Source organism: Pseudorasbora parva, chromosome 4 (genome assembly GCF_024679245.1).
Source record: "Pseudorasbora parva isolate DD20220531a chromosome 4, ASM2467924v1, whole genome shotgun sequence".
Taxonomy (NCBI): domain Eukaryota; kingdom Metazoa; phylum Chordata; class Actinopteri; order Cypriniformes; family Gobionidae; genus Pseudorasbora; species Pseudorasbora parva.
Genome location: NC_090175.1, coordinates 9596928 through 9624183, shown reverse-complemented (window position 1 = coordinate 9624183; position 27256 = coordinate 9596928). Strand labels below are relative to the sequence as shown.

The 27256-nt window shown below is 39.1% G+C and overlaps 2 protein-coding genes across 4 annotated transcripts; one reads left to right on the top strand and one right to left on the bottom strand.

Annotated features, from left to right (window-relative positions):
* Positions 1-1889: 1889 nt before the first annotated feature.
* Positions 1890-11448, bottom strand: cct4 (chaperonin containing TCP1, subunit 4 (delta)). The gene is made up of 13 exons (XM_067440812.1): positions 11178-11448; positions 9441-9493; positions 9242-9331; positions 8780-8888; positions 6470-6734; positions 5690-5819; positions 5429-5568; positions 5093-5189; positions 4893-5003; positions 4578-4708; positions 3699-3933; positions 3486-3599; positions 1890-2027 (listed from the first exon to the last, which is right to left on the bottom strand). Exons 1-13 carry the CDS (start codon positions 11284-11286, stop codon positions 2013-2015), a joined length of 1599 nt encoding a protein of 532 aa, XP_067296913.1. The 5' UTR covers positions 11287-11448; the 3' UTR covers positions 1890-2012.
* pus10 (pseudouridine synthase 10) lies at positions 11442-25437 on the top strand. 3 transcript variants are annotated; one of them, XM_067440815.1, is made up of 19 exons: positions 11442-11535; positions 11773-11816; positions 12977-13103; positions 13196-13405; positions 14330-14416; positions 14509-14543; positions 14657-14768; positions 14844-14905; positions 15156-15201; positions 16637-16701; positions 16858-16943; positions 21834-21959; positions 22116-22172; positions 22262-22338; positions 22669-22724; positions 23530-23647; positions 23725-23867; positions 25017-25116; positions 25248-25437. In XM_067440815.1, exons 3-19 carry the CDS (start codon positions 12978-12980, stop codon positions 25284-25286), a joined length of 1545 nt encoding a protein of 514 aa, XP_067296916.1. In that variant the 5' UTR covers positions 11442-11535; positions 11773-11816; position 12977; the 3' UTR covers positions 25287-25437. The 3 variants fall into 3 exon arrangements, with proteins under 3 accessions (XP_067296916.1, XP_067296917.1, XP_067296915.1); XM_067440816.1 differs by having other exon boundaries at positions 11532-11541; XM_067440814.1 differs by lacking the exon at positions 11442-11535 and having other exon boundaries at positions 11552-11816.
* Positions 25438-27256: the final 1819 nt, after the last annotated feature.

The following is a 27256-nucleotide window of genomic DNA, read 5'->3' as shown; positions in this document are numbered from 1 at the left end:
GGAAGCCGCGGTGACGCCGAGCCGCGGGAGCGCGCATCTATAAAACCCACCACCAGCAGTTTATTGAGGCCTGCCTCTCTCTCTCTCTCTCTCTCTCTCTCTCTCTCTCTCTCTCTCTCTCTCTCTCTCTCTCTCTCTCTCTCTCTCTCTCTCTCTCTCCACACACACACACACACACACACACACACACACACACACACACACACACACACAATCTAAATTCAGAATGTCTGATCTGTGGCAAGAAAATATCGTTGGTGACTTTTATTTACTAACATTTTTAGCCAGTGATGAGTTTAGTCAAACATTTTTCTTCATGATAATTTTGTTTTATGGCTTCTTTTGATTTGAACAGATTGTGTGATTTGTTTACACTACAACAAAACTCAAACTCACTACAACAAAACATAAAAAGCCAAGAGTCAAACTGCCTGCTAAAGGAAACACTGATCACCATAATGGTGACCAAAGATTTTCACTAAAAATAAACATCTAAACCTGTTAATTCTCAATAAAAGCTTCTATAGGCGTCTGCTCTAATGGTGTAATTGTACCCTAAGGAACAATTGTGTAACTTTAAAGGTACCATTATAAGTTTTTTTTCTCCAAGGAAAATTGTACCTCCACTGTAATATTACAACAACCACCTTTTTTTCTGAGAGTGCGATACAATAAAGCGCCCCTGATATTAGAGTAAGTTACAGAAGAATGAAATAAAGCATATTTGATATCTTTTGGAGCTTGGAGGGGTTCAGGTTGAGCAGACGTTTTATACCATTATCACTGTCCTCATCAGAGCTCATTTCCCAGTACATTCAAAAATTCTCAAAACTATAATTTTCAATGATAGTTTCATCTGCAAAGCTTGAAACGGCTCAGAAATGTACTGCAGTCAAATATTACTGTCACTTGATGGTGGATCTAGTGAAGAAACTGTCAGAGATCAGATATTTATGATTTCTTCACTAGATCATCAAGTGACAGTAATATTTGACTACAGTAAATTGTTGAGCCGTTTCAAGCTTTGGAGACGATTCTTCCTATTCTTTTGTTTTCTGCCTGCTATCAGCCACCTTGAGGAATAAAGGGGAATTGCACTTATTCACTCATCAAACATTCAATTATTGTCAATTATTATATACTTGCACTGTTAACTTAGAACACCTTGCGTTGATAGCAAAAAATGAACTGGAAAACAGGTACTATTTTATCTTGTTATATTTCTAATGATTAAAGAATACTAAGAAGGTGAATGTCTAACTTTAAAAAACTGAACAATGAGGGGATAGTGAATGACGTCCCAGGTGACTAAAGATACGAGGTAGGTGTTTAAAGGTTAGGCAAATTCATATAAAACATTAAATCCTGACCATTTTGGTTGTAAAAAATACAATATGTATAAGTAAAAATTAGCTATGCCCAAACATATTTGCTTGCATTATGGCATGATTTCACTTCATTAATAAAATAGATCATTTCATTAAATTGACAATTTACAGATCTGCAGCATAATATAGCATTTTTTTTATTATCAGTTTGGATCATCGCAGGAGCTGCATTCATCAACTCATTCATCAACTATAGTCAAACTTTTAATTGACGGGAATACAAGTTTATTTTAGATGACCCAGTGTCCATTTTGGTGTATTGTTTGTGTACTACAGTACTGGGTTTTAACAGGTTGTTGATTAGAAATAAGGATGGTCAGCTGTTGATCTCAGACTTTCTCAGGCTTCACAGCAGAGCCCAGTCTCTGATCAGATAAGCTGATTAGCTAATAAGATTAAACTTCCTGACACACAGTGATGCACTGGACACGACAACCACCATGTAAATAAATAACTATATGCGCCACATATATCAAAGACAAAAAAACTACAAAAGACCAGTCACCGTGTCAAAAAACATGCTTTATTAAATTACTCCAGGTAACAGCTAGACAGCGACAGATCAGTTGGTCTTATTGGGGCTTCAGCGTGGGCTCGGATCTTCCTTCATCAGTCGTGTTCACTTTATCGTGTGTTCACCTGCAGGACAAACGAGACGTCATTAATGTTTTTACATTTACAGTCAACATCAAGTTGTGATATTTGGCCTATTTAATTACATCTATTTGAGTCTGTAATTTTGGTTACAATACATATTTTTAAAGGCCCACTGAAGTGTCTTGAAATGCGCAACATTATTCAATGTGTTGACGTAATTTCCACTGAAACAGAAAGACAGAGCGGGAAAAAGCAGCTCCTCCCTTTTTAAAAATGGCCAATAGCGTTTTGTTTATCACAGCACGGGCAGCGCTGTTGAGCTCGGTAAATCCTCCTAATCTATAAATATTTCTCGTCCATATTGCTTTAAAATGTCATCCTGTGTAGAATTCAAGTGGGTCCGATACGGTTTCTGGTCTGCGTTGACTCGATCATATGATCCGCTCCGTGCTATCGTGTCTCCGGACCGGAGCTGTGGCAGTTCATGTGACACTAACATGAAACCAGACTAAATTCCCCTCAATGGAAAGCACATTTAGTGAATCGTTCCTTTTCCCCTATTTAGTGCACTATATGCCATTCATCATGAAGAAAATAGTACATGTGCGAAGAGTGGTAGATTTTAGCCACAGCTTTATCCAAACAGTTGATGGACCCCATTGACTTCCACAGTTTTTTAGGTGCATGGGGCACATCAACTGTTTGGTTACCCATATTCTTCTTTATAGTCAATAGAAGAAAGAAATGTATACAGGTTTGGAACAACTTGAGGGTGAGTAAATGACCGAAATACCCCTTTAAAGGGTTAGTTCACCCCAAAAATGAAATTAATGTCATTAATGACTCCCCCTAATGTCGTTCCACACCCGTAAGACCTCCGTTCATCTTCACACACAGTTTAAGATATTTTATATTTAGTCCGAGAGCGTATGCAAGTGTATGCACACTATACTGTCCAGAAAGGGAATAAAAACATCATCAGAGTAGTCCATATGAGACATCAGTGGGTTAATCAGAGTCTCTTGAAGCATCGAAAATACATTTCGGGTTTGTTTTTAATCCTCAAATAAAGATTTGAACGGTTATGAATCAGCGTATTGATTCATGATCCGAATCATGAAACAATGCGCTGATTCATAACGGTTTGAAGGTTTATTTGAGGATTGAAAACAAACCCGAAAGAGAAGACAATGCTGAATAAAGTCGTAGTTTTTGTTATTTTTCGACCAAAATATGTTTTTGATGAGACTCTGATTAACCCACTGATGTCTCATATGGACTACTCTGATGATGTTTTTATTCCCTTTCTGGACATGGACAGTATAGTGTGGATACACTTGCATACGCTCTCGGACTAAATATAAAATATCTTAAACTGTGTGTGAAGATGAACGGAGGTCTTACGGGTGTGGAGCGACATTAGGGGGAGTCATTAATGACATCAATTTCATTTTTGGGTGAACTAACCCTTTAAGAGGTAATTAGCTATAAATCACTCACAAGATCATCAATCTTGAGGATGCTGCGGACCGTTTCCGTGGCGAGGGTGAGTGCGCTCACAGAGACCAGCAGAGGCTGAACTACCAGCTCCTCCAAGATGTTAGAGATCCCACCCTGAGAGACCAAAAGACAGGTTAGACATTCATTTCCTGTTAGCAGGTACAGCTTTCGGTCCGTAGGTGGCACTATTGAACAGGTGGTTGGGAGTCTCACCTTGCGGACGTTAATCCCGGCTGTCTTCTCTCCCTGAGCGTGTCTGTTGCGCAGCTCTGTGACAGTGGAGATGGGATTAAGACCAGCGTTCTCTGCCAGAGTTGAGGGAATAACCTCCAGGGCGTCTGCGTACGCACGCACACAATACGCCTCCATGCCGGCCAGAGTGCGGGAATATTCTGCCAACCTCAGTGCCAGCTCGATCTCCGGTGCTCCACCGCCAGCAATCAGAGCCCTGCAGATGCACAGGAAGAGGAGGAGTTAGCAAACAGCTTCTACTGACTCAAAATGATGCACTTACACTATGCACCATGTAGTCAACATTTACAAATAAACTTTTGTATATGTTAACATGAGTTAATGCACTGAGAAATAACATGAACATTTATATTAACATTAAAAAAAGATTAATAAATGCGTTGTTCATTGTTAGTTAATGCACAAAGAAAATTCAGTAACCCTTTACAATAAGGTTGTATTAGTTAACATTAGTTAATGCATTAGTTAACATTCACTAATCATGAACAGTTAATTTGTTACTGTATTAGTTAATCTTTGTAAACATTAATATAAATCCAGCTGTTAATGGTTTGTTCATGTCAGTTCACAGTGCATTAAATAATGTTAACAAGATTTTAATAATGCATTAGTATATGTTGAGATTAACATTAACAAAGATAAATAAATGCTGAGTGTTTCACCCCCCCCCCCCCCCCCCTTAACTAATGTAGTTAACTAATGAACCTTATTGTAAAATGTTACCAAAATTAATTATTTTAACCTGGCAACTCTGTACCATAAAGGGTTAAATATGAAATTACTTTTAATACTTTAAATATAAAACTAAAACTGCCAGTAGGTTATGTTATGAGTTGTTACCTCTTCTTGACCAGACAGCGGATGACGCAGAGGGCATCGTGAATGGATCGCTCTGCCTCCTCAATCACTAGTTTGTTGGAACCACGGACGACAATACTGACTGTCTTTCCAGGATTTGTACATCCTGTGATCTACAAACGCCAACAAAACACTACTGTCATTATCCAGCATGGACAGAGCGAAAAACATCTGCATTGAGTGCGTGTATAAATAAATGTTTAAGTAAATATTATTTATGTTTCTCGTCTTGTACAAATAAAAAATAAAAAACACAAGTTGATGTAGATGCAGCTATGCTATAAAATGTAAGTTTACCTTCACTAGTTTTCCAGATCCGTCCAGGCTGACCTCTTCTGCTAGTTCTGCGGTTCCCAGCATCTCTGGGAGGAACTGGTCAATATGAGCTATAGGTTTGGTGCCAATAGTCTGATTGGAAAGAGGAAATGTGTATTAGATCTCAGACACAAAGAAACCATTTAATGGTTAAATGACAGTGCTGGGTCTGCTGCTCACACCTTGCAGATGAATTCAATTTCCTCCCTCTCAATGTCTTTGATCACCATGATCTTCATCTTATTCAGGAAGTGAAGGGCCAGATCACTCAGGGCATCTCTGAAAGACACAGGGATTCACACACACACACACACACACACTGAGACCGCTGACAGAGGATGATACACTCCACGTGCACTGAATAACATGCTTAAGAGCGCGTGTAAACAATTTCCCAGACATTGGCTAAATTTATATTTTTCAAATATCTCCTGCGGACATGATTTTTGGCCACTGCTGTATATAGCCAGGTTTTCTTGTCAGTGACTGTGTGATGGAGGTTTGTGGTGATTTTGTACCTCAGGATGGATTTCTGGATGAGCAACACAGTGCAGCCGGCTTTCTTAATCTGTTTGATCAGGTTGAGGATGTAAGCTCTCTCCTCACGGAGGACACGGTCCATCTGAGCGTAGTCCGACACCACAATCTGATTGTCCATCTGTCCCAACAACAACATCACACCAACACATCAAGACAATGACTACGATCTCGACAATCAAATGCATGCTATAGATGCAAGAAGAAACGTTTTAAAATGCATATGCATATTGACTGCGTACATCCGTTTTGGGAGGCGACAGGCAGAACTGGATGAGGCCGATTTTGGCCTTCTCCACACGGGACACTCCAGTGTTCACCCTCTGAGTCAACACCAGACCATCCACCAGCTCACAGTCATCAATGGTCCCTCTGCAAACAGAAACACGCCCATTAATATGCTTCTGCTAAGAGAAACCTCTTCCTTCTACAACCTGCAAACATGAGGAAAGTACGATATTGACACACACACACACAAATTCTCAATATTTTCTGGGATTCGATAATGATAATTAGACGATACTTTGCTAAGTGTGTTTAGTGCTGGTACCTTGCCAGGTTTAGGACTGATGTGGACAGCTGACTCCTAAAGCTTTTGCTATTCTTCAAATTCTGTGATTGTGGTCAGTTCGCAGCGGCAACAGAAATCATCTTTTCTAATAAGCTTAAATAGATTTTTTTTTACCTTTTTTAGACATTTGGACACATCCGAATTACAGGGAAGCGCAACAATATGGTGCTCCGCAGGAGTCAAAAAGGATATAAATAGTTTAATTTGAAATAATATTTTCATGAAAATTCAGAGATGTGGATTCGGACGGCAATTAAATCACCACACCACCCCTGATGTTTGTCATAAAACAGTCGGTAATTCGGCCGGGGATTTTTACGCGGGTGGTGGGAGAAAAACAGACATTCTGGATTCGGACGGCAATTAAAACCACGGACTAGCCCCTTTAAATGATGAAAGTACCTCACGACCCCACAAGAAACAATTACCGTCCGAACAGGACGAGTCTCACCCAAGTTTCTTGACGATGTGGATGTTGCGGAGATCGACGCTGGTGGCGGTGGCGGGGTCGATGACCTTCATGACGGCTTCGACGCTCATGGGAGCGAGCAGGCTGGAGTACTGGGACACCACCTTAGAGCAGAGCGAGGTGGTGGCGCTGTTCAGAAGCGTCTCTTTGTCGCTGAGCTGCACCGGCTGACTGATGGAGGTCAAGATCTCCACCCCTTTATCTACGGCCTTCTGGAAGGACTCGGAAATGATGGTCGGGTGGATTCCTGGCAGGAAAACAGACCGTGCTGAATGTGTTATCATAAATAAACACCACTGTGACAGAATGATGAGAAAGGGTCTTTAAATATGCAGCTCAAGTATTCAAGTATTTTTACTTTCCGATTAATTTAGTTTTTCAAAGTTTTTTATCAGTGTTTTTCTCTGGAAAACTTTTACTTTAAAACATTCCAAAACCTAATATTGTACTTTTTACAGCAATACTTTTCATATTGAATATCATTTAATACTTAATTACATTAAAAAGAAGAACTGTATACTTTTACTCAAGTAAAAGTATTCAAAGGTTTACTTGACTACAAGTATAGCCCTATTCGCATGGGATTAGTATTATCTGGAGACCTCTGGTGATTTGTAATAATTGCTGAGGATGTCTGTGATCTTAATCGCGTGCGAATCGGCCATGTCTGTAATTTGTAAAGTAAAAATTCCCCCGCAAATTACCTACCAATTTTTCGCCGAACACCGAGGTCCTGTGCTAATATTAGTCCCGTGCGAATCGGCATCTCCGTGATTTGGCCAGGATTAGGCGGACTGTATATCATTTTTGAAAGGTTTTTGTTTCCTGTGCGCATTTCTATCTTTATCTTTCCCGAAGAATGGAGGCTGCGTTCATAATGCGCACCGTTATGAATTCCCACACGGATACTTTCACTTTAGAATGAGTACCAATTCGGGAGCAAATTGCTTGAATGGTGTGTTTAATATTAACATCAATACTATTCTTAATGAAGAACAGAACACAACAGTACAATGACAAGCTGGCTTAAATGGGCGCTTTGACATTTAGCTTTGAGACTGAATCTTCTGTCGTATGTTGTCAGCTTCTCGCTCGTGATAAATGAAATCTGACTCCTGCTGTCTGTGCTCCGTTCAGTTTTTAATTGTTGCGTCTGTTCTCTAACTGAACGAAATTATGTTTATTACTATAAAATAATCAAAACGATATTGATGCCTGTTTATGATTTCATACCGCTATATCTATAACGAAAAAACATTTACAAGTCTTGATATCATATCCAGGAGATAAAGTCAGTAAATTCGAGTAAATCACAGGCTTTGCTCATCCCGTGCGAATGCGCCACGCAAAACTCAGACATGGGGGAGTCATTTCTAAATCACAGAGGTCCCTAGATCATAAGTCGCACTTTTTTTCATAGTTTGGCTGGTCCTGCGAATAGTCAGGTGCGACTTATATATCAAATTTAGTTCATACTGACTGACAAGAATAAACATATAGCCGCGAGAATGCGCTCTATGCTGCTCCTGTAGCCTAATATTTACTTATAGACAACAACTTAGAAAGACTGAACACAAACAAAATGCCCCCATAAAGAAAATCTTATTCTGCAAAACACAAACAGCATGTTGTAAAATATGCAGCAGAGAACGAGTCTCACAGCGTTCGTCTCGCGCGGCTGCGCCTCTCCCGGCAGAGAGTTCAATCGTCTGTGGACTCGTTCCTTCAGCTCTGGCCATCTTGCTTACAGTCCGCAAGTAGATTTCTTTTTCTTCTTCATCACAGTTAAAGTAACCTCTGCTTTTCGCCAGTCCCTTACAAGTTTCTCACTCACTTCAAACTTTCTTTCTTCTGCTCGGGTTATGCAGTGAAGCGGGCACGAGCGAGTGCACGCGTGCTCGCATGCGCGCGGCTCCAGCTTTGCCCTAATGCGACTTATAGTCCAGTGCGACTTATATATGTTTTTTTCCGCGTCATGACGCATTTTTTGACTGATGCGACTTATACTCCGGAGCGACTTATAGTCCGGAAAATACGGTAATCCCGTGCGAATAGGGCTTAAGAAAGTACTGCATTTTTAATGTAATTAAGTATTAAAGGTAAGAAAACAACAACTTTTATACATGAAATGTAGTGCAGTAAAAAGTATGACATTATATATTATGCTTTGGAATGCAGTGAAGTAAAAGTTTTCTAAAGAAAAACACTGATAAAGTATATAATAAAAAATATGCTTGAGTAGAAAGTAAAAAACTCCACTAATGTCCACCTCTGACTGCAACTAAAGCGTACCTTTCTGTAGAAGTTTAGCACAGGCGTCAAGAAGAGCTCCAGCAATCACCACCACTGATGTAGTGCCGTCACCAGCCTCAATATCCTGAGCTTTAGACAGCTCCACCATCTGTAACAAACACACACACACACACACACCATTATACTCCAGACATGACCTTTGACATGCACTGTCTGGGGTGGGAATCGTTTAAGAACATGACAAACTAATTCAATTCTTCATTATTTGATTCAAAATCTGGTCTCGATGTGCTGCACTGCTCTCAAAGTGTAAAATAATAACATTACATTTAGAAGAATTTTGAAATTTGTGAATTGATTCAAAAAACGGAGCTCATGTGCAAGCTTTTTCCTTCAACCCAAGCAAATAAATCTGCAATTAGTGATCTGAACATTAGCAATCTAAAACAAAACCCTTCATTCAGCACCATCAGGTTATAGAAATGAAGAAAAGCGATGTACCATTTTGGCCGCAGGATGCAGCACCTGCATCTGTTTGAGGATTGTGGCTCCATCATTGGTGATGGTCACGTCTCCCTTCCCATCCTGAATCTGCAGAGAACAAACACATCCACACACAGTTATTGATATACTAACTAGCCAAGTGAAGCATAAAACATTCATAGTTTATGATGAGATTTATATTAACGAAAAACAGTACCATTTTGTCCATGCCCTTAGGGCCCAGACTCGTTCTGATGGCATCTGCGACCGCTGTCAACCAAAGGACAAGATCAATCATCACACCTGCTGCCATATTTAACTTAGACATTTATGAAGAATTAAAAATCTTATATACAAGATATATATATATGACTCCTGCTGTCTGTGCTCAGTTCAGTTTTTATATATATTAGATTAGATAGTGTAATTAAAAGGAAAATTATTAAAAATATATTTAGTCTAATCTATATATTAGAAATTATTATTTACATATATTTAATATATATAAAAAATACATTTGAGTTAAATACCAATATATATATATATATATATATATATATATATATATATATATATATATATATATATATATATATATATATATATATATATATATTAGTATTATATTGCAGAAATTAAGCTATTTGTGTGTTTTACATGCAATACCTGGGGGAGACTATTTCATAAAACTATTTTATTTTAAACAATAATACTACTTAACAAATTAATAATAATTTAATAAATAACATTTTTGGTCTAATTTTTTTTTATAGAAACAGCATAGACTTTCTTAAAGGGTTAGTTCATCCAAAAATATAATTGATGTCATTAACTCCTCTCCCTAATGTCGTTCCACACCCGTAAGTCCTCCGTTCATCTTCAGACACAGTTTAAGATATTTTATATTTAGTCCGAGAGCTTTTCTGTTCCTTCGTGTAATTGTATGCACACTTGCTGTCCACGTCCAGAAAGGGAATAAAGACATCATCAAAGTAGTCCATATGTGACATCAGTTTGTTAGTTAGACTCTTTTGAAGCATCGAAAATACATTTTGGTCCAAAAATAACAAAAACTTCGACTTTATTCAGCATTGTCTTCTCTTCCGTGTTCCTCAAATAAAGAATCAAACGGTCATGATTCAAGATTCGGATCGCGTGTCAAACTGCTGAGATCACGTGACATTGGCGATCTGAATCATGAATCAATGCACTGATTCATAACCGTTTGAATCTTTATTTGAGGATTGAAAATAAACCCAGAAGAGAAGACAATGCTGAATAAAGTCGTAGTTTTTGTTATTTGTGGACCAAAATGTATTGTCAACGCTTCAAAAGAGTCCAACTAACCAACTGATGTCACATATGGACTACTCTGATGATGTTTTCATTACCTTTCTGGACGTGGACAGCAAGTGTGCATACACTTACATTCAAAGGACAGAAAGGCCTCGGACTAAATATAAAATATTACTGTGTGTGAGGATGAACGGAGGTCTTACGGGTGTGGAACGACATTCGGGAGAGTAATTAATGAAAGAAATTTCATTTTTGGGTTAACTAACCCTTTCATGAATGAAACGTGAGTGACGGCGTTTTTTATTTAACGCAAAATCATAAATATGTACACTTTGACATCGTTCCTCACGCACTCTTTCTGTGCTCATGGCTGTCATGTGTTGTCATGAAGGGGACCACGCCTTATATGGACGCCAGCGAGTGCGCGTTTGTGATTATGATGACCACACATGGCTGTATACTCCTCATATACCCCAATGCAGTCTCTTTTGCAGAAATGAACGCGTTTGAGCGGCTATTGTCATATGTTTATAACGGTGTGGGACTTTTCTTGAGTCATGCGTCCACTGCACACCATGGGCTGCACCAATATAACACACATAATACTCCTGTCCCAGTCTTTCTGACAGATTTGATATGAATATGATCCATCGCTCACCTTTCCCGGCGCTGATGTTGCTGTAGCGGATCTGCGCGGGTTTGTCCCGGTCCACATACGCACCTCCTTTGTTTTTATACCCGCTTGGAAACGCTCCAGCTTCAGGCATGATGGCCAATATTTATGTTATTTTATTCCGCAGAATTCACAGTCGCAGATGGACGTGTCCCGGTGTCGATAGGCCGTCTCTGGGGTTCGGATGGGCTCAGATAATGTTCGGCTCAGTTATCCCAAGCAGAACCTTCCAGAATCCACCGGTCGCGACGGCAACAGAGAAAGGACCCCAGCGTGACAGTGCGGCGCGTGAGGATGACGTCCAGGGGTGGCTTAAAACATGCCCAGTGAAGATGCAGTTGCAGTTGCAGTAAGTAAATATGCTGTAGTGGGTCTGCATGCAACGCCCCCTAATACAAATGTCAGATCGTTTGTAGTATGTTATTCGCGCTGTTTTTATGCTTTAGGATAACATGAGTTCAATATAACGCGTGTTGTTGTTCAGTGAGACAGCGAGCTGTGTTCATAAACACATGTGTGCAGTGCGCGTGGACGCCGCCGGCTCACTTTTACTCTTTCTCTCTTTCACTCTTTCTCTGAGGTTTGAAGGAAGGATTGAAGTTGGTCCAGTGAAGGTAAAGCAGGGTGAGTGTAAAACAGGTGCTGTTATTGTTTGTCATACATAATGCGTGGTGTAACTGATGCCAACTGTTATAATATGTCCATTTTTATAAACCTTTCGACAGTATTTTTGTCCTTATTTCGTGATGAGTATTTATAGTATTTTGTCCTTTTTTGTCCTTTTGTACATCTGTCTCTATCTCAATCACTTCCACTTTATTAAGTAGCAAATATGCATATCTAATACAATCAGTGTAAATGTATTTTGTATATGTAAAATGTATAATTTATGGAAATACAAGGTAACATTTATAGTCTTTATTAAAATATTTACAAACTAAAAGAACATTCATGATATTTCGTTTAGCAAAGTGTGAGCTAGACTCTCAAAATACATAACACTACAAGGACAATTTCTTGTTATTTAAATACATTTTTATTTCACTATGCATAGTCTTTCTTAAATTTTTAGTTTGCATTTGGGTGTTGCAATATAAATAACAAAAATACCTGATCTTAAAAATAATATTAACACATTTTAGATTAACCATATTGCATATTAAATATGTCCAATATTATAATTTTAAATATTCAATATGTTAAATTATGCACTTCTTCTTCATCACAGAGCTACTCACAATAATTGAAACTATGATTTTAATTAAACAAGTTGTTTGTTTGTAACATATTAACAATTAATAGTAAATATGTAAATGTATTAGAAATATAATGTATTTATTAATTGAAAATTATGACATTTTACAATAAAGTTCCATTTGTTAACATGAGCTAACAATGGAAAATAAGGCTAAGGCATATATTAATCTTAGGTAATATTAATTTCAGCATCATTTACTAATACTTTATAATAATAATAAAAATAGTTGTATCTGTTAATATTATTTATTTAATGAAACTGAGCTATCCAGAACGAACAGTTGTATTTTATTAATCAACGTTTACAAAGGCTAATAAATGCTTTGTTACTTAATGCATTAACCAACAGGACTTTACTGTAAAGCGTCACCTTTATTTTTAGATTGTAGTTATTTAAAAAAAAACTAGAGGTTGTTTTCTGTTTAGCATCCAATAAATAAATAAACATTTGTCATCATCATACCATTAAAGGTTGTAACACGTATTTAGGACGGGTTTAATGCTGGTTTTGCCGTTGTTCTCCTCAGTATGCTGTCGCTGAAAGAGAACGACCGGCCCATCGTCAGGAAGCTGTTGAGCGCCGGCTGCTGTGTGAGATGCGTCCTGCGCTTCTGCTGTGTGGGAAGCTGCTCTGCTTACAGGCGATCATACGAGGTTTCTCACATTCAGCCGCTTCCCCAAAATCACCTGTACTTGCATCATTGCGTATGTAGATCTCTGGTGCTAATGAGCATCGTTTTTTGTAGGACATGCACAAAGAGCTTCTCGCCTTCGTCAGTGAGGAAAACAGCCCACAGTCCCATGATGCCTCTGGTGAGGTCGAAACAGACGACCCGCCTAATAAACGCATGCGAGTGGATGGGGATAGCTTTACACCACCGGAGCCGGACTCTGACATTTGTCCCGTCTGTTTGGGAGTCCTGCAGGACTTCTGTCATCCCGCTTTCGCCAAACAGGTATGTCTTTTTATTATTATTTAGCTAATACCTACAAAAAATCCCATCGCACAGTTTCCACTGCACAAAACAACAACAATATAAAAAATATTTTAAAAATACAAATGATTCATATTCACAAAAAGTATTGATGTCCAAAAGGAATGTTGGGGGTATTTTGGCAAATAAATATGTCAGATAAATACTTTAACTAAGTTTAGTGTAGTATTTGTCTCATATTTAAAATATATACCTCATATTTTGATGGTTTAATCAAACTTGTAGAGTCATTAAAAACAAATAGTGTATGCAATAACTCTTTCCTTCCATAAAATGCGAAATACCTCTAAGTTTTGTTTTCTTCCAGTTGCGCTCCATTTTTCAGGCTGTTTTCTTCAGGGTTTTTGTATGTTTAAAATTTCTTTATATGACAGCCTGGTCCAAATTATGTCGGCACAATACGACTAATACGATAGCGTTTCATTGCGCTATCACAAATAAAACAACTAACTCTAAGCACAACTACACAATATCATTACAACACATTTTTATATTTTAATAAATTGTGAAGATGCTAATTTTCTAGGCCAGACACAACTTTTGGCCACTACTGTATATATAAAATGAAAAATAAAAACAAAAATGTATTCCTTTCACAAAAATATATTTGATTTATTTTTTTAACATTAGTTAGCATTAACTAACAATGAAAAATAAAAGATAAAAAGTTGTATCTGTTAAAATAAGGCCCTGTGAAGTAACATGGAAGTGAAAATGTTTATTAGCTAACATTAATGGTTAATAAATGCTGTAAAAATGCATTGCTCATTGTTAGTGAATGCATTAACTAATGATTTCCTTTTTTTGGTTTCCGATTTCTTTTTTTTATTCTACTGGATATTCTGCTGCCGTGTGGAAGTTATAGATTTTTTTTTTAATCTGCAGGTGTCAGATGCTGTGAAAAAGCAGCAGTATGAGTTTGACAGTCTAGTGCTGACCGTTTCTCTTCCTGCTCAGCTGTCCGTCAGGGAGGTGAGTTCTGCTGCCAATCCACAGGATTGATTTATCATCATTTTTCATAATAGAAATCTGGACAAAATCTGTTTCTCTGTGCATTTTTACAGCATTCCTGCTGGTTGCATGTCAAAAAGGAAGTCAGGTATGTGAGCAGCACACATTTCACATAATTCCCAGTATTTGTTTAAAGCAGGGGTTCTCAAATCTGGCCTTTGAGGTCTTGGGCTGCATTTAATTCCATTGTTGTGTTTTCAGGGAGAAGAGCATGTGCTTAGGTAAAGATGATGTCATCCAGGTGAAGGACGCATTCAAGTGGGCCATACAGGGAAAGATTGGCCAGGAACTGGGAGCCTCTGTCCTGGCCAATGTGAGTCCTCCTTCTTCTTGATTGGCTGTCTGAATAGTTGGTGGTTATTTTATCTCTTCGTTGTGTGATCCGCAGAGTCCGTGTGAAGTGAGCGTCGGGTTTACACACCCAGAAACGGATGAGGACTGTCATTTCTTGTAAGTGGTTTCAATGATCAAAAGTGTTGGTTTGATCATCTTTCCTGCACTACACTAACTTTAGAGGCATATTCGACTGATTGAGCTTGACTAATGCAGGCCATTCTGCAACTTGCATAACAATTTTGAATGTGGAATTAGAGTATTATTTACATTAACATTTTAAATGTATGCATTTAGCTGACGCTTTTATGCAAAACGACTTTGTAAGACTTTTCACAAATTAACATGTATGTCTTTCTTTGGGCAGAGCGAATACCTGTCCTGACTGTTTCAAACCCACCAAAAACAAAGCGGTAAGCTTTCCCATTTTCCCTATTTTGTGATTGGAGTCCTCAATCCATTTTCCCATCTCTCTACTTTCTTTTAAAGGGGACCTATTATGCTTTTTCAAAGCCTTGATGTTGTGTTTTCGAGTCCACGAGAATATATTTTTATGCTTGAATGTTCAAAAAAAACCTTATTTTCTCAAATGTTTTACACTGTTGCATTTCCTCTTTTCTCAGTCTGTCAGTAACTCTCTCCCTGCGTCCCAATTCGCATACTATCCATCCTAAATAGTATTCGAAAATAGAATTAGTATGTCCCAAATCGTAGTATGTTGAAAAGAGTATTCCAAAGATTCCCGGATGGTTTACTATTTCCGGTCCGAATTCACAGTATGGATCGATGGGCACTCTAACGGCTGATATTGCCCACAACCCATTGCGAGTTGGACGAGGATTCGATTAGAACTACAAACGCGGATAAAAAGCGTTAAAAAACTACAAACATGGCGGATGTGCGAGTTCGACGGTTAAGTAGAGAAGTTTAGATAAAGGGGTTTGAGTGACCAACTATCAATATTTAACCTGACAAAAATATATTTATTCAGTGTTGTCACATTATATTTCACCCGCAGCAGCATTGAGAACTTTTGAAATGACACGTTTGGCCATTAACTTTTAAATGCATCATTATATTTAAACTGTAAATACATGAAGAGAGTCTCTGCATTAAAGACCCACAAATGGCAGATCAACGAGCGGCTACATTTCTCTCCGATACGGTAGGAGATTAATCTGCATGTGGAGGATTTGAACTGTGACGAATCTGACGATGATTGACAGGGCAGTTAAACGGTGACGGGATGCACGTAACTAAGCGACAGAGTCCGTTAAAGATGGCGAAGTAGTATGTCCCGAAGCTTGCATACTTTTCTGCTACACACTCAAAAGTATATACTTTTTCTTCACAAAAAGAGTACATACTTTTAGGACGTAGTATAAGTAGGCGAATTGGGACGCAGCATCTGTTTAGTTCCTGTCTCTATGAAGCCCCTCCTCCTGAAAAGCACAATGTGCTCTGATTGGCTGGATGGATCTGTGTGTTGTGACTGGTCAGTTGATTTGAGCGTGTTGGGGAAATGTCACACCCCTTACCATAACTGCACGTTTAACAGTACTAACTAGCTCAACCATGTGTATAACTTGGACGAGAATGATTTAAATGAGGTATATTGTGACATGTCCGTTCCTGGAAGAAAACTCAAGGCTACAATGGAGGCATTTCAGGGAGTTCAGTGACAGTGATATAGAGAAGAACTCCTCTCCTAAAACGCTCAATGCTCAAACAGCAACATTACACTAAAGAATGTTAAACATTAAAAAAGCATAATAGGTCGTCTTTAAATGTGCCTATTTTAAATCTTAAAGTACTGTAGTTGAATTCCTCTTGGTCTCTGTCCTTCAGTCCATCTTCACCAGGATGGCGGTGGTTAAAGCTCTAGAGAAGATCTCTGATGAGAAGTTTAGCAGGTGAGTGTCTGGTTTTCATGCTCACATGAGGCAGTTTTTGTTATGCATTTCAGGTATAAAGTATAAATGGTCCCAAACTGAGATAATTATTGTCAGTCAAATGCTGATAAAAATGTCAAGAACCTTCCATTTAAATGTACGATGTGTCATATGCAGGCATTATCCTTGTCCACCAAAGAAACCAAACACCAGATGTACAGCGCTGGACACCACATGTCTCCACACGTCTGTGTTTATAGCAGGTGCGTCTAAACCGTTACTAAACATTGGATTTCTATGCTGTTAGTAGGACTGCCGATTGAACCCATCATTTCATTTTTTGTTTGCGTATATGTATATTAGACGTGCCGATTTTCGATAATGCGATTTATCACGATAATGAATATGCACGATACTGTTATCGTGGGCACTTTAAAATATAGTAAATAATAATTTATTAACAATTAATATTTTTTTTATAATGCATTCAAGAATACTTTGCTAATCAACCGTATACATGCTCAACACCGCTGTTCTGCGTCAAATGGACGCGCTCAGATGCAAACAAGCCCAACGTGCGTTTGCCAAGGGGGTAATCTAGCACTCGGAAAGCGTTCCACCCATAGGGGCGGCCATTGCTAACCAAGCCATCACCTGCTGTTAGCATCCATTGACTCCCATTCATTTTTGAGTCACTTTGACAGTGAATAACTTTACATCTGAGGCGTTTAAAGACTCCATCTGTCCATTGTTTATTTCTACAGAAACACGACAATGTATAAAAGGCTCCGTTACCTTGTATCTTACACTATCGCCCCGCAGAAGCTGTTTTTGTAAAAATAGGCTAACTATTGCGTCATAACCAACGCGACTCTGTCGCACAGTTGAGAAATTACCGTATAGACCTGAGGAGATGCTCAGAAACAATCTTTTACTGTCTATGAGGCAGTCGGGGGGACGTGGAGACATAAAGTCTAATAAAGTCAAGGGGGAAGAATGGGGAGAAGCCCATAGTGAGCCAAAAGCAACGGGAGAAAATATTTAAACAACGCGATTCAGCTTTCACTTTCCACAACTACTAGAAGACCTACAGCTGTCAGACAGGAGGCTCACGTCACATCTACGTCCTCAAGCTCAGTCTGAGCCTGCGCAGTTCGCTCAGCCCTCAGGAAGTGAGTGCTCCTTTACTGACATCACTTAACGCCGTAGAAGTCAATGGGATAGCTCTGTCCATTTCTTTTACTGTCTATGGCGTTTGCACATGACTGAATGGGTGAAGGGGAGGCGCTGCTGAAGTGCCGCTCAGTGACAGCAGAGGGCGCTGATGGAATGGCAGAATGCAGCGATTACCCCGGAAACCCAGCCAACAAAAGCATCCGCGCTAGTGAAGGAGTTTTCAAAACAGCCATTCGTTTTTTGTAATCTCAATGTTCACCACAGCACCAAATACTTAATATTAAAAGACTTAATAGCCTATTTATTTTCAAACTTAAACATTTTTATGTTTTAATCTGGACTGCAACATGCCCTAATGATTAAAACTGTTCTAATTATTTGTTATTGTTCAGTAAAACTTTGAGACAGACAACTTCATTAGTTAACATGTTAACTTATTATTACCAAACTGACAATGAAAAATACTTAGAAAGAATTAATTATTCTAAGTAATGTTAATTTCTTACTGTTAAATAACATCAAAATCAAAATAACTTTTTTAATGGACCTAAGATAAAACTAACAATGACCAGTATTTCTTAACTAACATTACCAAAAACATTATACTTTCTTTACCAAATGTAGCTATTGCTCAATCTTAGTTAATGCATTAAATAATGAGACCTTATTGTAATTTGTTACCTGTTGTTCTTTATAGCCTAATTTTTTTGCACTTTAATCTGTTTGAAAATTGTACTTTCACAGCTCTGAAAAAAAATCAAGAGACCACTTAACATTGATTTCTCTTAATTTTTCAAGAGCTGTATATATTTTTGGTGCATTATTGTATTTAAACATTCAGTTATACAAAAATAGTTCTTAAAGCTGTTATGCTATGGCAACACTTTTTTTTTTGCAACTTATTTCAATATCGTGATCATATCGTATACCGTGATAAAACATCAGCAATTAATCGCAACATGAAAAATTGATATTGGCACATGCCTAATGTATATGTTACTCTGATGTCGCATATCCCACGAAACAACAATGTCAGCTCCTAAGGATGCTGTGTTTATGGAAGTCGTATAAAAAAACATAAAATAAAAGGTATAATAGCTTCTCTTGCCTTATGTGCGGTTTTTTTCTCCTGTTTCCCTCAGATAAGCAAGGAGTAAACACCTTTGGTGATATAAATGATTGTAAATTAGGATAATCTGGTCCGGTATGCTTTGTTTACATCTAGCTACCACAATTCCTTGCACTCAGCATGTTTGGCGTAACTTATAGCCGGGAACGCTATAAAGTCGTGAGTCATGGTTTGAAGTCGTAACTTACGGGCTCAAAAACCTGCCTGGAACGCAGCATAATAGGATGATTTGATTAAACAATTTAATGAAGAAGACACTTGCGCTGCTTCATATTTTTCTGGAAACCTTTTTTTCATGATTATTTTGATGAATAGAAAGTTCCAAAAGAACAGCATTTGTTTGAAATAAACAAAAAATATGTAACATTATAAATGTTTTTTGTCACTTTTAATCAATAGACCCTTTTCAGATTTCCGGTTTCCTCAGCGACAGAAGTCATAATAGTTGGGATAACTTTTATAGCGGTGAATGAGAGAATGCATTTAATAGATTTTTGTGTCCCCATTTACTCACATAGCAAAAGAAAAACTCCACAATATGTCATTTCACAACTTTCAAAAAGAGGGAAACAATAGCGTGAAATTGATAACGGCAGCGAAAAGAAAGATGTTCATTTTTACCATCACTCCCATACTGCCCTACAAAGGCAAAAGACCTTAACTCACTGGAGTGTGGAACTGAGAAAAATGACTTTAAAGATTTTTTGTTGTCCAGCCAAATTAGTTATAGGTAGGACACTGGAAATCTGGCATTTAGATGTTTTAGTAATGACAATTATCTACATACACTTTTTTTTTACTCAAACTTGACTTTTGACCCCTATTTTGAAGTTACGGCACTCTGCCTTTGTATTGTCTGCAAACAATGTGGAGTCATGCCAAGGCAAAAGGCAGTAACTTCCATATTATCAATATTTGGTTGCTGATCACCATTTGCAAAATCAATATAGTAACACCTTTATAAAATCTAATGATCATGGCATTTATTTTGGATGATTTACAATTAATTATAGCCATCTTATTATTATTAAGGACACAATACCTCTAGTAAAGAGAATCTTCATTGGTGTGCAGCAAAACTTACAGGTTGATAGGTGACACTGAATTATATGAACAAGATAAGATTATTTCTAATGAGTAAACATTTGCATATATAATGCAAAGATATAAAAAATAGAACAAATAAAAAATCTTGTAAAAATGCATGTGATAAATAAGACAAATAGCAAACAGTGCCGCTGGTTAATCAAGGGTTAAGTTTGGCTATCACGCTATTATATTTTGGCTAATGACAGCGCTGACTGGATCGGATTGCCCATTCATAGGCTAAACAGAGTAATTATTTATTGCAATATGTTTTTAATGTTTTTATCTAGTAAAAAAAGATACAATAGGCTACATAGCTTATGCTTTTACATCTTTGAATGAAAATCGCCAAGCCTAAAAGGACAACTTTTAGATTGATGTGAACGACAGGAATAATTCTCAGAATGCTTGTGGATTAAACATCCCCGATGACGTTCATTGGCATGGATTTTATCGGGTTTACAAGAAAAGGTAGGATATATGGATATAATTGCGAACTGTTACTAGCCTACTGATTGTATGCGTGATCGCACGCTGTCACTGCATTCGAGTAGCCTACACACACTCGTGCAGTGGGCAGCCCCAGACTGCCTGACAGCGCGCTGAGAGAATATTCTGCATTATGAAAACATGTATGACAGTACACAGGCTACACCGTAACTCAAACGCGGCAAACTTTAATAGACATTAATACAAAGGCGGGACACCATAACTGCATGTCGGTACCGTAACTTAATTTAGACGCATGGCTAAACAAAGGCAGAGTACCGTAACTCAGTTTGAGTGTTCTAAAACCAAGGCAAAGAGCGGTAACTGCTGTTACGGTGTTCTGCCTTGGTTTCTCCTGGGCTTTTGGAAGTTACTGTTCAGACAATCCATAATTTTCTCGAAAAAACAACATAATTGACTAACGATATTTATCCACATGATAAAGGAGGTCTTGAAAGTCCCAAAAATGTCAATAACTCATTTTCGACCAAAAACGAAGTTACGGCCTTTTGCCTTTGCACGGCAGCATAGCAGCGGTAACTTGTGTTTTGTAATTTGATGCAGAAGTAATATAATACAAATTTAATCTGCCCATAAGTGTCGTCTAGGGACTCTCAATACCCTTCTGAGCTGTATTCCTCACAATCTGGACGGGCCAATCACATCGTGTATAGAGTCGGCGGGCGGGGCCATAATGACGACGGCCGAGTTGCGTTTGCGTGCTTCTAGTAAACACAGAAGCTGGCGAACGGCGGTCTTTCGAATCAGCTTTGACCGCAACTGGAAGACTTGGAGTTAAGCTTTTCTCTGAGAAAAGAACAAAGAACGGCACTGAAGTCATTCTTAAAAAGGGAAGATGTGTTCAGAGTTTAGCCGACCGGATACGGCGTATGTTTAATCTGTCAACAAGCTCCGCTTCACCTTCGTTGCTCTGGTTGGTGTAGCGCTATCCTATCGCGTGCAGAGGGAGTTTGAAAGACAACCGTTTATCCGCCCCTCGGATTGAGCCGTCAATGGTGAGTTTCCAGACCAAACATCTTGATGTGGGTCTGGCTTTTCAGGCTAATAATACAAAGTATTAGTGTTATAAATATACATACATTAAAAAAAATGAAAATACAAAAAACTTTGCAGGAGTAATGATATTGATAACTGTAAAAAAGCGTCATTACAGTCTGCAAAAAAAGGGTCTATTTAATGCATCCTTGCTGAATAAAAGTATTAATTTCTTTAAAAAACAAAAAGCTAAATCTTTCTGAACTTCTGTCTGCAGGTCGGTACAATAAGTTTTCGCGGGAGCTTCCGCAGACGCCGTGGGTGATCGATGGAGAGAGACGGATGGATGGATCTGTGGAGGAGCTGATCGCCGCTCCGCTCCTGTCCTCGTTTAGAGCCGACGGTAAGCATCGTCACGGTCCAATCATTTTACGGGATATTCAGCCAACTCTAGACGGATCCCAAATTGTAGGCGCCATATATGTTGCTCCCAAACGGCACTGCGGGGCGCACAGGTGTTCAGATTGATTTAATTGATTTTCGTGTCTCCTCCGTGTAGGTTTTAACTTCTCATCTTCAGGACGAGAAGACGTGGATGTGAGGACTCTGGGAAACGGTAAAACACACTACCTTTCCACATTGAGGTTTGTGTCGAAGTGGTCATGTAACTGTCACAGTATACGTGTTGTTTCTGTGGTCTCTCAGGTCGGCCATTCGCTCTGGAGCTGCTGAACCCCCATCGAGCCAAACTCAACAGAGCCGAGATCAAACAACTACAGGAGGTGCAAACGTTTGACTGCTCCTCAGGAATCTGTGGGAATATTTACCATTAGTAACAGTCATAATTATACTTATATTACATTAAATATTACATTTGTGTGGGAGGCTAAAAGTATAAATGGTCCCAAACTGAGGTCATTTATTGTCAGTCAAATGCTGTAGCCTAGAAATCTAGACGCACCCTAGCGGCAGCAAATCTAATATCTTGATGTGGGTCTGGCTTTTCAGGCTAATATTGCTGCTGAAATAGTTTTTATTTATATCCTTTCTGGGAATAAGCATGTACCGATTTTCATTGTGAATTTTGACTCCTGTTCTCTTCTGTCCTGCAGACGATCAACCAGTCGTCTGACAAAATTAGAGTACGACACCTACAGATTGTTACCAGGTGTGTGTGTGTGTGTGTGTTTTGCTTTTCTATTGAGGTGAGGACTTCAACCTGAATGTGCACAGACTCATGGGGACTTGTGTCACTGTGTCACCTAAATTGAGGTCCCCATGGGTTCAACAGCTTATAAACCATAGAGAATGTAAAAATGCCTGTAGTTTTGTGTGATGGGCAGGTTTAGGAGTAGTTTAGTGTAAGGGGAGAGAATAAAAAGTTTATACAGTATAAAAACCATTACGTCTATGGAGAGTCCCCACAAAGATAGTAAACCAGACGTGGGTGGGTGTGTGTGTGTGTGTGTGTGTGTGTGTGTGTGTGTGCATGCACGCGCTTATGTGGTTTTTCAGTTAAACCCTACATTATGGAAACAAAATGTCCCTACAAAGATGGCAATATCTGAAATCCTTGTCCTTTTGGGGAAATGTTTTGGTCCCCAACCCATGTTGTGTGTGTGTGTGTGTGTGTATGTTGTATATAAGCACAAATACCCATTGAGAGTCAAAGATTTATGAAAAGTGTTATTGTTAGGGTTGGATGTTGACATCAAATTCAATATTGAATTTTACAACAATATTGAAGGTTAAAATGATCAACTGATATGTATATAAAATTTTATTTTTTAGTATCATATTAATTTTAATGTCATAATTATGTTTCTACGTCACTCAATGTATTTATTTAAACAAACCGTATATAGAAATGTACTGATTATGTAATATAATTCATATATTTAGCAAAATGTTCCTAGAGTTCATTTTTCAAGCTAATTATCGTGCTTGGGCATTGAATTGTAATTGTTCTTCAGGGAAGCAACAAGCCGCATGAAAGAGGGTGAAGAGGAGAAGACGAAAACCTACAGCGCTCTCATCTGGACTCAGAAAGCCATTGCCCACACTCATCTGGAATTCCTAGGAAACATTAAGGTCTTTCTTTGCTTTCCGACCCGTTTGAGCAGGAGGTGTGAGAAGAGACGTCCTGATGATTGTCTGTGTGTGTTTAGGATCTGAAGATCGCACAGAAGACTCCACTGAGAGTCCTGCATCGCCGGCCGCTGGCGGTCCGACAGAGACTCATCCACTCTATGAGTACCGTTTACCTGGACACACACCACTTCACCCTGAAGCTGTGCACACAGGCCGGGACGTATCCTTACAAAATGTATGAATGAGCAACATGACTTCATGACTTTGAGTAAACATACACTGCCCTTTCTAAAACAAAGTGGCGTGTTTTCTGTACGCATTTTCAGCTAATCACGTGTATGTTTACGCGTGTGTGATTCCCCATGAATGTCTACGACGAAACAAACCATTATGTGTGTGTGTTTGTGTGTGTGTGTGTGTGTGTGTGTGTGTGTGTGTGTCCACAATGTAAACGGATTTATAAGCATACAAAAATTATGTCTTTTTGAAAATGTAAAAATGGAGAATTTTTCTTGTGATGGGTAGGTTTAGGGGCAGGGGCAGTGTGTGTGTGTGTGTGTGTGTGTTTGTGAGATGGGTAGGTTTAGGGGTAGGGGCAGTGTGTGTGTGTGTGTGTGTGTGTGTGTGTGTGTGTGTGTGTGAGATGGGTAGGTTTAGGGGTAGGGGCAGTGTGTGTGTGTGTGTGTGTTTGTGAGATGGGTAGGTTTAGGGGTAGGGGCAGTGTGTGTGTGTGTGTGTGTGTGTGTGTGTGTGTGTGTGTGAGATGGGTAGGTTTAGGGGTAGGGGCAGTGTGTGTGTGTGTGTGTAGGTTTAGGGGCTGTGTGTGTGTGATGGATAGGTTTAGGGGTAGGGGTAGGGGCAGTGTGTGTGTGTGTGTGTGTGTGTTGGGTAGGTTTAGGGGTAGGGGCAGTGTGTGTGTGTGTGTGTGTGTGTGTTGTGTGTGTGTGTTGGGTAGGTTTAGGGGTAGGGGCAGTGTGTGTGGTGTGTGTGTGTGTGTGTGTGTGTGTGTGTGTGTGTGTGTTTGTGTGTGTGTGTTGGGTAGGTTTAGGGGTAGGGGCAGTGTGTGTGGTGTGATGGGTAGGGGCTGTGTGTGTGCGTGTGTGTGATGGGTAGGTTTAGGGGCAGGGTGTGTGTGTGTGTGTAATGGGTAGGTTTAGGGGTAGGGGCAGTGTAGGGGGATAGAATGAAACAGCGTTGATAAACACGCAAAAAATCGATTATGCGTCTTGATAGCACGCCAAAATGGCATACGAATTGGTGTATCATACATCTGCCATTTCATGAGATCAGTCTGGAATGATAGTGACTTAATGCACTTTTAACGGCGTTTTGCCGTTGTCCTGTTTTCCCTTCACGGACGACACTGCAGGTACATTAAAGAGTTTGTGCACGGAGACTTCGGCCGCACTAAACCAAACCTCTGTGACCTCATGAAAACCGATGCTGATATTCTGGAGCTGGACGTTGAGGTGCGTTTTATTAAATATGCAGTATCACGAGTCGCAGCTGATGTGGTTTGAACGCATAATGGAAATGTTTAGTAGCACTGCATGTCATCTCCAAATCTCTAATATTCCTCCTTCCTGTCTGTGTGTTATAGTCCGTCGACATCGACTGGCCTCCTGCTATTCCGGATTGACGTTTGGGATTTGGAGAAGAGTTTTTATTTGTCAGGACTATATATTTCTCTCATACGGTTCTTTATTAGTTTGATAGTCAATTGGTTGAATTTAAGCAAACCCCAATGCATTATACTGTATGCATTTTCCTTAATAAAACAGCCTAATTTAGTTTTTCTTTGTTATTGTCATGTTCCTGTTTCAGTCAGGCTGGTTTGTTTTGGATATGCAATTTTCACTGGCTATGTTTATGTGGTATTTAACCTTTATTCACAGACTAGGTTTAAAGCTAATCTCAGACTAAAATGCATGTTTGAGCTGTTTTAACTGAAAGCATATCTTAAAATTTGTCAGTGCCATTGTTTTGTCTCAAGTTTTTTTCTAAGGCACATTTATAAAAGAAACTTAAAAGGCCTAATCCTGGTTTAAACCCTGTCTGTGGAAGCAAGAGTGTATTTGTAGTTTCTTACATCTTAAGAAATAAGGCAAAAAACACATTGCATTATAAAATATATATATTTTTAAAGAATTAAATGTAAACTAGGCAATGTTTTTCATGAACAATTTTTGTTATGCTGGTTGAAACTTCACATCCTGATGATAGCAATCAATAATATAAGTGGTCTAAATATTAAAAATGATATCTTCTATGGAAGTAAAGGACTAAAAAAAGTTTCATCCAATCATTGCATTTGGTCTGAATACAATAGTAGAATGTCCTACCTACCTGTCAACGTAGGTATTTCCATTTCTCCACGGCCCCTGCTCACGCAGACATAACTCGTCATCGGTCTAACTCATCCATGATCCGTGACATTCTACCCGGAGCTGTTTGCGTCCTCAGACTTGGATTTCTGTCAACTATCAATGCCGAAATGAATGTGCTTTGAGACAAGGTAATTTAACGCCGTCTCTCATGACGCTTTGCAGACTCTGCTGAGCATATATACCTAAGTCTTTTAAGACAAGTCATTTCACTCAGTGGCCATCTTAGAAAGACCTCTCGGGCAAGCAAGTGGTGCGCAGTCATGTTGGAACAGGAAGGGTTCCATCCCCAAACCGTTCCCACAAAGTTGGGAGCATGAAATTGTCCAAAATGTCTTGGTATGCTGAAGCATGCTTGATTCCTTTCACTGGAACTAAGGGGCAAAGCCCAACCTCTGAAAAACAACCCCACACCATAACTCCCCCTCCATTCAACTTTACACTTGCAGTCAGGCAAGTACTGTTCTCATGGCAACCGCTAAACCGAGACTCGTCCATTGGATTGCCAGACAGAGAAGAGTGATTGGTCACTCCAGAGACGTCCCCTCTGCTCTAGATTCCATTGGTGTCGTGCTTTACTCCACTGCATCCCACGCTTTGCATTACATTTGGTGATGTAAGGCTTGGATGAGCTTCTCGGCCATGGAAACCCATTTATTGAAGCTCTCTACACACTGATCTTGAGCTTATCTGAAGGCCAAATGAAGTTTGGAGGTCTGTAGCGATTGACTGCAGAAAGTTGGTGACTTCTGTGCACTGTGACCCTCAGCACACACTGACCCCACTCTGTGTTTTTACGTGGCTTTACACTTTGTGGCCGAGTTGCTGTTGTTCCCCATTGCTTCCACTTTGTTATAACACCACTAATAGTGGAAGTGGAATATTTAGTAGAGGAAATTTTAGCGAATGGATTTATTGCCAAGTGTCAACCTACAGTACCACGCTTGAGTTCACTGAGCTCCTGAGAGCGACCCATTCACAAATGTTTGTAGAAGCGTCTTCATGTCTAGTGCTTGATTTACACCTGTGGCCACGGGAGAGACTGAACACCTGAATTCAATTATTTGGAGGGGTCTCCCCATACTGTTTCAGTGTAAACACACACACACACACACACACACACACACACACACACACACACACACACACACACACACACACACACACACACAAAACATTAAAACATAATTTGAATCTAGAAAAAAATACCACATGGACCCAATGG

Coding starts and splice junctions, on each gene's coding strand:
- pus10 (XM_067440815.1), top strand. CDS start 12,978: ATGCTGTCGCTGAAAGAGAACGACCGGCCCATCGTCAGGAAGCTGTTG. Junction 22,173..22,261: donor TGTGAGGACTCTGGGAAACG/GTAAAACACACT, acceptor GTGGTCTCTCAG/GTCGGCCATTCGCTCTGGAG. Junction 25,117..25,247: donor TTCTGGAGCTGGACGTTGAG/GTGCGTTTTATT, acceptor TGTGTGTTATAG/TCCGTCGACATCGACTGGCC.
- cct4 (XM_067440812.1), bottom strand. CDS start 11,286: ATGCCTGAAGCTGGAGCGTTTCCAAGCGGGTATAAAAACAAAGGAGGT. Junction 9,494..11,177: donor CAACATCAGCGCCGGGAAAG/GTGAGCGATGGA, acceptor TTTGGTTGACAG/CGGTCGCAGATGCCATCAGA. Junction 4,709..4,892: donor GATCTGGAAAACTAGTGAAG/GTAAACTTACAT, acceptor TGGCGTTTGTAG/ATCACAGGATGTACAAATCC.